Source organism: Varroa jacobsoni, unplaced genomic scaffold (assembly GCF_002532875.2).
Source record: "Varroa jacobsoni isolate VJ856 unplaced genomic scaffold, vjacob_1.0 scaffold_146, whole genome shotgun sequence".
Taxonomy (NCBI): Eukaryota; Metazoa; Arthropoda; class Arachnida; order Mesostigmata; family Varroidae; genus Varroa; species Varroa jacobsoni.
The window spans coordinates 15,144-24,632 of NW_019213048.1; the positions used below are offsets into that span (position 1 = coordinate 15,144).

Below are 9,489 nucleotides of genomic sequence, written 5' to 3' on the forward strand. Positions count from 1 at the left end.
TCAACCTCGGTTGTACAGTTAACAAGTCCAAGTATTCGTAAATAAAAAGAAAACTACAGGTCGAGTGTTATACAAAAAGGGGCAATTCGAACCACAATTTGGAACCGAGCCAGATTAAGGGACGCGAACAGTTCTTGGCCTGTATGTACATTTCTGGTCGGCAAATTCACACATACAAACAGGCGAATTCAGAGGCTGTTATACATATTTGGTTGGTAGTAATTTAATGTATCCGTTTTTTTTACAACGCTGATAAAACTACTATATTTTGAACTATGTGGAGGTTAATCGAAATTCAGATCCCTTCGTCGTAATCGCGTTTCTTTCTTTGTAGCGTTGGTGAAAGCAGGTAGAGGCAGTGACATTATTATAAGCCACTAAGAATGAGTTGGGTCACTTCTCAAAATATTTTTATCAGTTAACCTTTGCATTACAACTTTCGGCTCTGGAGTCTCTCCATAAACTGCTACAGGAACAGTGAGGCTTATCTCCATATGGTAAACTGGTATCAGGCCCAGCATTTCAATTATTTATTAAGCGTTAACTAACTCTAAGATTAAGGTTTAGCAAATTTTTTTTCTTTTGTGCTATATAGCTCTATTACGGGCCTGGTGCAATGCTAATAAAGTTAATATATTATCTTATCGTCGTCGCCTTGCTACAACCTAAAACAGCGGGCGATAGGGAAATGTCTCCTCAGGTAAAAATGATAAGCAGCCATCAGTGATATTAAAGTGAATATTAATTTAGGGTTACTAGCAGAGAAATATATGAATTACGCGAGTGCCACTCTAGAAGATGCTGCCTAATGCTTCACACTACGGTAGCATATACCTGAAGATGAGATGGGGTTTTAGTTAACGAAATATATGTACTAATGTGTAAAAAATTAAGGCAGGCGCATTCGCTTTTCTTACAATTAGCTGGAATGCAGCTATTAGAAGGAACAGTGAATTTCTTTAGGCGCAAAGAAAAATACTGCAAAGCAAGTCATTATGCAATTAAAGTTTTACCTCATATCCATATAATGGTAATTTTATGGTTATTACTACATAATACGAATTGTCTTTACTCAAAAAGCGATTTAATAGCATATAATTGCAATTTTGAATTCCACGAAACGATTTAAAAGCTTTATATCGTCTGTGTGTGCTATTTATGAAGCCCTTGAAACGTCTGTTACTGTATCTCATTACAACAATGTTATGGATATCTCCGTCGCGAATCGGTCTTGCTATATCCTCAAGGTCAGCCCTCTTTTACAATTTCTTCGCCCTCGGTAATATATTTTGCGTGCAAGCGGAATACATAGATGAAAAAAGGTGAACCCTATCAGCAACCTTATTGCGAATCTTGTCTCCAAAAAAAGGTAACGACATTGATAATCTCCTAAGTTTCAGGCGGGAAAGGTTTCTTCCGCCGCTCTTCCTAGGTTTCAAGAAGTGTTTATTTTTACTGTAGGTTACGCCCAAACAAATAGAATACACGTATCGCTAATATCTTTATCAAATTCATAGAAACACAATACACCAGTGTGGTTTCCAAATATTTCGTGCGTCCTTATACATATTTGATTTTGAAACCCGAGTTGCTATGGTAAAGTTTAATAGTTTTTCCTAAGGCATCATAAGGTTTCGGCAGTTCTAATGTTTTTTTTCTAGCGCGGTACATTAACAATTAACCGTGACCAAAATCAGCACTTACGTTTAAACAGTAAAATCTATATAAAGCAAATCGGCGTGGTGGCTGCGTCTGTTAAATTACTGACTGACAAAAATGAAAAGTGGCTGTTTCGATGGCCGGAATTTCACGTATAAATATATGGGATGGGTGATTCACAGAGTAAAATGGCGAATCAGTAACAAACAGTCGACGAACCGCAAGCTTGTATTAGGTACAGAGTTACGATCACATGGTGTCTGTCACTTAATCTGTGCAGTGACAAGTAGGTCCGATTACATTTACAACATGCACACTTACAGATAGAGAAATTCAGGGACTTGTTTCTTTCGTACACATGATTTATTCTAAGCATACAGACCAGATGTTACCGAGCACTGTTTTCCGATCTAACTTGAAGCAAGCTCAGACTTACGTGGCCCTCACCGACTGAACCTTTCTTCTATTGGCCTATTCCTTTATTTTCGTTAAGTCGTGATAGTTATATTCCTATACTTCTATTTAAGAAAAGACACATTCCATTGTCAACGTCCCCAACGAAGTGATTAAAGATTTCTGTGGTTCTCGCTGCAGTCCGTTACCCTGTTCTAGTTATTCAATCACACTGTTATTCAGAAAACCATCCCAAGAATGGTAAGTTTTATTATTTTTAGCATAAAAGCAATTTTTTCCGGACATGTTTAGTAATAGTGTTTCTTCGTCGGGTCAAGCTTACGCGAAACAAAAATATAAAAATACACCTGCTTTCAGGATAACGGTGCAGCTTTCAATGAGTATCTACCTACAAAATTGTATCCATAATGTCAGTTCCTGCTAGATGCACATAGACATTATGGGCAGTATCGGCGTTTTCAAACGAAATGGTATTGAATAAGAATGAAAACGGCAAAAATACTTTATAACATTTTTAGGGATGAAAACGGCCAAAAAATATTTAATAAAATTTTAGCCGTTTTCATCTAACAGTGTTTCTGTCGGTTTGTTTGTCAGGGAAACCTATTAATATACCGAATCGTAAAATGCACCTCTATATTGTAAAAGCACAATAAGTAATGTGCTTTAAGTAAATAACGCCATAGTTACAATACAGTAATTAAATAAGAATTTATTATCACATAGCAAATACACATTGTATATTCGTATATAAATATATCTATATAAAATATATACACCCCTCGCCTGTAAATATATACACAATTCCATGGCGTTCATGTATGTACGCGGATAACCAGTAATTGGTCGAACCCATACATCCAACTGAGCTTCGATATCGAAACAAACATTTCCAAGCGCCTCAGTTATACATTGGAGAGCTGTCGCCATAATTAGGCGCCTTTTCGTTCCGTAATCAATACAGTCCCTAGTCCCTACATCGTTTTTAACCCCTACAAATGATTTAATTCGGAAACTCGATATATCTTAATTGATCAAAACCCTATTGGTAAATATTCACTACTTAACGGCCCATTTCACAGCGGCTTGAGCACTCTGATCTTCGAGGATCGCATCGGAGACAACGGCGCGGCATTTATAGCTTGAAACAGATCGTTGTATTCCGTGAAGACACCGCTGTATGGCTACGAGAACACTTTCCGATACTGGACGATGTTGCATATATAATTTCAGTTCCTCAGCTCTGAAATTTGATGAAGGTTGAATGGTACCAGGCAAATATTTTATAAAATTAGCCTGAATGACGTTTTTTTTCGTGGCTGAATTACTTCTTTTTGGTTATCTTTCTGTTAATATAGCAAGAACTTTCACCCGATTATATGAAAATAAACGCATGTTCTGATTTTTAAGTATGTTCTTATTCTTTTTTTTCTACCTGTTAACCACGGATGTAATCGTGGACTTTGTCTGCGCAGGCAGTCCATCTTGACAATTTTTGAAGATGCTTCTGTAGCCAGGGAGAGTTTCACTCGATGGCAAGTTGAGTCGAGCTCCACTCAAGTTATCCGGGTCGATGTCATGGTTGATGTGCGTCGGTGAACCCGATACATACATGACGCCTTTCTCGTCAGTAAACACACGAAGATGTGCTGTACAATACGGAACCTATTGTAGAATCAAATTTAACAGTAGGATGCAGTGCACACCTTAAAAATCGTATGTTAAGAAAAAAGGAATATTCTTTTCCGGCCGCATTATTGATTCGCGAAGTTAAGATGGAAAATGCTAAAGCTCAGGGCAAAGGATAACTCGAAACTGCTTACACAGCAGGATAAAAAATAATTCTAACTATACAGTACTTCCAGTAAACTTACATAATCGTACAGCCAATTGTACTTGATTTATTCTGTGAGTTCACGTCGAACAGACATTGTTAACGTACCTTATTTGCGACGGATCTTCGTGAACGCATTGTGAGTTCATTCCGATCGACAGTTTCGGCTTGCCGCATTTTGTAGCTCATGAATTCGTGGCTGCAGTGGTAAATACGACCGGTTCGACCATCCTGTGACTTTCGACCTCCATTGTGTGCCACGTAACTGGTGGTATAGTGGACCTGCCAAATCAACACGCAATCATTAGAAATACATACATTCTGTACTACCCAACAATGGTAATTTGCAAAACATATTCGGACCTCTCAACCTTGTTCTTGCATCCTAATCACACCAACCCAGGTTCCATTTACAGAACGTTAACTACAATGGCATTGCTCTTTAATTAAATCATCAAAAAAAAACTTTGAAAATGAAAACAATATAGAAAGCGTGTTGATTGAAAATTATTCAGTAAAATTCCTTCCCTTTGCAGAAAATACCAACAACATACGTCGTATCAAAACTCTCAATCAATTCGCCCTAGCGCGGCTAAGGTTCAAACATAAATGTAGAAACAGATACTTTACTTACCTTAATATCTTCCAACCAACGTGCGTAGGCCTCTTTGTTGGTAAAAGTGATGTTGAACAGTACAACTTCGAGATCATGATTGTGAGCGAGATGTAGGAGAAGTTCATGCCTTGAGAAGAATCGAGAGTCACATTCAGGACATTTGCCTTTGACGCCCTGCGGTTTCGCCCGGAAGAGGTTGCTATCCGCTTCATGGGCACGTCGCAAATGTCGATAGAAATTGCTCCGTTTGCTAAATGTTGCTTTGCATAACTCACACACGACGAAGGTACCTTGTGCGCCACCAGATGCTGTAGTGTTCTTGTTTACCAATGACGAGTGGGATTCGTTTGTCGTGCTGCCAGAACCTGACACATGTGTGACTGGTAGAACAGGTGAGGGCGGACAGACTAGTGGCGAAACTCCAACGACGCCCTCTAACGGAGCTGAGCTTGGCGGCCGAATAACATCAACGTGCGTAGTTACCGAACCATCAAGCTCCATGAACTCTTCTGGCTGATAAGTGAGATGACGTTGAAAATTAGGTTGAAAGCACGGGCAAGAGTGGAAACGTTTCGAGGCAAATGAACAAAGGACATAAAAGCTGTTTGTTGAAAGCAACATGTAACGGCAGTATCAGACGTAAAGTTCGATAACATTAGTCATTCATTTTAGTCTAAAGACCTAGCTGGATACATCTGGTTACTGATGTCCTATTAAGACATTTAAACTCTCGGTATGTCTCAGTTTGTATTTTATATCTACACACCTCAATTTCCCTGGTGAGCTCGCTATCATCAGTATCATCTTCAAGTACATTGACTAGGGTGAGTTCGCCTGCACGCTCAACCGGCACCAACTTTTGCTGGGTGATTACATCGACAAACATCTGCTGACCGCCAGCGCTTTCGATCATCGAGTACGTACGGCCGTTGATGACCACTTCTTTCGATGACGTATCTGAGCCATTTAAGAGTTCATCGCCAAGTGACGGTATTTCGAGGATTGCAGCTGTATAATCGTCAAAGAAAAAAGATCAAGCAATTACTAAGCCTTGTTAATTACTAGTATTCTAAATGAATTTATGTGTATACTATGCCACAGAAGAAGAACCCAAGTACGTAGAACGTAGTTCGTAAAACGACGAAACTTCATCTACATTATGCGTAACTTAAGGGGCACATTACTAAAGAATCAGTTTAGTTTAAATTTAGTGGGTATCTCTCACGTTTCTTTTTGCGTTTTATTCACCCCCCTGCAATGTGTACAGCGCTGCTAACAAAAAGAAAGGCTCAAGTCCGCTTTCAACATCTCTGGTTCGTACATATAGCGTAGCTGTCAACACTTATGAAAGTGCGCGTATTAAATATCGCTGCAACGTGACACTTACTTGCATTGAGAAAATGTAATTTCTCATCAATCGATACAAACGTTGCATTACTGAGTCATTTCAAATACCTCTGCCCAGATCTTCAACAATTTTAGTCAACAACCGTAAAGAGAAAGGCAGTATACTAACTGGCAGTGGTCGTCGCTGGGGTAAGCCTGGAGCACGTAGATGTCGGAGGCAGAACCGTTGTCACGGCTGTGTTATCCCCGCTGTTATCGATGAGTAGTGTCTCAGTAGTTGAAGGCGTATGCACAGCTTCGTATTTGACGCTGATGATATTACTCGCATTTGACTGCTGCTGTTGCTGCGGTTGAGCTGAGGAGGTCTGGGACCTAGGGGTGACACGCCGAACTCGAGCCGCTGGAGGCGCGAGCGTGTTCACAGTCTCAGTTGAACGTTGTACCAAGACCACCTACACAAACGTGGAGAGGACATTATCATAGAATAAAGGTACCTAAAAAGCAAAAAAATCTTATAAAGGAAAAGGCAAAAATGTTGTGCACTCAGTTGTTGCTAGTAATAGTTAAGCTACTGTATTATGTAAACATACACTTGAAGAGAGATGTACTTTCGTTGTATTGCTTACAAACTGTTTGAGTTCTATGAAAGGACTAGATTCTTGCAGTTGTAGTTATTGTCGCTAGTGATTTAACTAATTAATAAAGCCAAATATTTAGCTATTTACATTAAATGTGTGAGAAGAACAGGGCGCTTTTTATAGCTACACGAAAGCTTGGGATCGCATAGGATTGAAAATTGCAGTTTACTTGTGACCGTCGAATAAGAAATACACCATGTTAAAGGAGCGACAATTTATGCTTGATATACGCTTTACATTTGCAAATGTCTCCTGTTCCAAATTGTCGTATGTTATTTTTCTGGTCCATCTAAAGATCCAGTGAATCTCAGTATGAACATGCATTCTCATAAGGAGTCGAACTACTGTCTTTCAATGAATGTAGTGTATGGTAAATAATTCATGAACATGTTTTAACACAGTGATAATTATAGACAAAAAAACACAAAACAGGAAACACAAGAATATGATACAGACCTATTAACTACGAAGGTGACTCTATCATTAAGGATTCTTTTACCAATTCTATTATTTTCGTAACTTTGCCAGGCCTACCAGGGAATAAAACCTGATATAGTAGCAACTTAGTTTAAATAATATATTGGAACAAGCTTATAAATACCAAAATGAAACTAGTCTAAGAAACTATTTTTTGTTGTTTGTAACAAAACTTCTATCAGCCTCGTGTCACAGTAGATAGGCTCGTAGACAGGCTTTTTTTGAAATGCATAAGCGAACTGTATCGCGTTCTGCGTGACCGTGTACGCAAGTGACAGTCTTTCGGATTGTTTAGCGGGGCACTTTTAACAACAATTTGGTATAAAGACATATGAAACCTCAGTTAACTTGTGCTTGCTATGACGCACACACGTGCTCGAGCTTACTTAGCAGACGAACGAAAGGATTTCACTAACAGAAGCACATGACAGAATTTGTTAACTAATAATAAATACTATAATATAATTTAACTGTATGAATTTCTATTATATACATGCTATAAAGGTGAAATTCAACCTAGTAGTCTTGATTTGCGCTTATTTCCGGCCAAAAGCAGAGATTTATTATTAATAAATTGCTGTTTTTTTTTATAAAACCGTCTTTGAAATTGGGTGTGTTTTACTCGGGCAATTAAATTGTTTAAAATGAGCTTGGTGTATTTCTCTTGTGTAAATCAGATATAATAAGGACGAAAAGACTGGCCGCCAAAGCCTATAGTAAATCTGTATGAGGCTCAAAAATGAAGTTTGTTATTCTTATTCGATATACTAATTTGCTAGGAGTTTTCCGGAATTCGTGAGCTTTGATTTTCGAAAGTGGGTGTTTTAGATGCTTATAAAAGACAATGTGTGTTTTATTAATATTTTACGGCTGCTATAGCAATTTGTTATAGCGTACGCGAACCTTTTTAATTCCTGATTGAATAACACCATACCTTCAAATAGCTGCATGTTCTTCAATTCCTATTCAAGGCTATTTTTTGAAAAACGAAACAGGCCATTCAAAGTCCTTACTTCATGATCTGTGATTTTGCGTGCGAGTGAACAACTACCCGATAGGTAACTATACGATACTGTCCGCATTTCATCTTCAAGATCACAAGAAGACTAATCGATACGAATCACTTAAGTATATTGGCTTACTTATGACTTCTTGTATTCACTTATATTATACCTCAAACCAATTCAAACCAAAAAATGTAGGAGTCAAAAAAGTTGGTATTTTTTTACCGTGCCGTAGAAAAGGTAATATCTATACTCTCTATATATTTACTTCGTGCTTTTGTTCGGCCTGTTAATAACATACTGACTAAGAAAGGCATAACAACCATTCAGTTAATTTTACACTTCGCTATTCTCGGTCATGGAAACACTTTTTGTTATAAGTAGTAGTAATAACAGCAGGTGCGAGTGTACGAAATATTTTCAATGCTCCTGAACAGCGCAAACTTGTATCTTCTCAATATTTTTGTACGTCCTTAAAGAGGTAAGTATTTGTTGCAAAACTTGAGAATTTTCTAGCCGATTGACACAGAGCAATGCTGACTATGCGATCATGCTGTGGGGAGACGTCATCTAACGATAATTTACAAATATCTATTGAGTACGACCTAATGCACAACGTCAAATTCTAATTGCATCACTCGTTTTGTTTTTACTCTGCTGATTTTTCGCCAACAACTTTTTGGCTATTATCATACACGACTGTTATTTATGTTATTGTTGCTGTTGCCATCAGCACTACAATCATCATCAGCAGCAGCATCATAGATCTCATCAACGATATGCTTGTCACCACCATACCTTCGTTTTAGGGGGCTGCTGACTGAGAGCTGGAGGTGGGTGAACTAGCCGAACTTTCCGGCCAATTACCTGCACCGTAGTCCGATCGGCCATGGCCCAATTAGCCGTTCGAACTACCAGACTGCCAGGCGCCCTGTTTCGACCCTAATGACGACCCGAAATACGGGCCGACAAATACGGAAGTGTCCCAAGACAGGCTTGCTGGGTTCACTAGCTGAGAGGAGGAGACAGGGCCTAGAGTGTAGAGCTTCTGTCCGGACAGACCGCGGATTCGATTCAGTTGCCGCCACGAATTGATTCAATCCAGAGATTCACGATCGGCCTCTACACACAGTAGAACGGGCCGTAGTAGCCACAACACAACAGCGAATAGAAGCAGTAGGAAGCCACAATCCACAGATTTCGTAGCCAGCATGAACGCATGAGCTAGCCGCTAACGGCATTGCAGGCCATTAGCTGGGGTATCCACGCGGCTGCTTAACCAAGCAGCGGGAGTGACAGACAGAGCGACTTCATAGCAGCGATTGGAACGACAGCACTAGGCGGGCCTGTACACAACACATTAGTGGCACAGACGAGCACGCTCCATCGGACATATACAGACCGAGAAGCTTAGCCGTACGGCACCATTAACAAGTGAAGTATTTCTCACGTAGAGACAACGCAGACACTTCGTTGAAAGGCTTTGGTCAGGTATGTCGC

The 9,489-nt window shown here is 39.4% G+C and overlaps 1 protein-coding gene across 1 annotated transcript; it reads right to left on the reverse strand.

Moving 5' to 3' along the window:
* Positions 1-2,759: 2,759 nt before the first annotated feature.
* On the reverse strand, positions 2,760-8,921 carry LOC111269327 (uncharacterized). Its single transcript, XM_022848826.2, has 7 exons — positions 8,788-8,921; positions 6,040-6,322; positions 5,290-5,531; positions 4,542-5,036; positions 4,016-4,189; positions 3,509-3,738; positions 2,760-3,316 (listed from the first exon to the last, which is right to left on the reverse strand). Exons 1-7 carry the CDS (start codon positions 8,878-8,880, stop codon positions 3,133-3,135), a joined length of 1,701 nt encoding a protein of 566 aa, XP_022704561.1. The 5' UTR covers positions 8,881-8,921; the 3' UTR covers positions 2,760-3,132.
* Between the last annotated feature and the right edge of the window lie 568 nt (positions 8,922-9,489).

Bases quoted from the DNA above. Each gene is read 5' to 3' on its own strand.
- LOC111269327 (XM_022848826.2), bottom strand. From the start codon at position 8,880: ATGGCCGATCGGACTACGGTGCAGGTAATTGGCCGGAAAGTTCGGCTA. The intron at 6,323-8,787 runs GTATGGTGGTGA...ACGTTTGTGTAG, and splicing joins AGCAGCCCCCTAAAACGAAG to GTGGTCTTGGTACAACGTTC. The intron at 5,532-6,039 runs GTTAGTATACTG...ACGATTATACAG, and splicing joins CCCAGCGACGACCACTGCCA to CTGCAATCCTCGAAATACCG.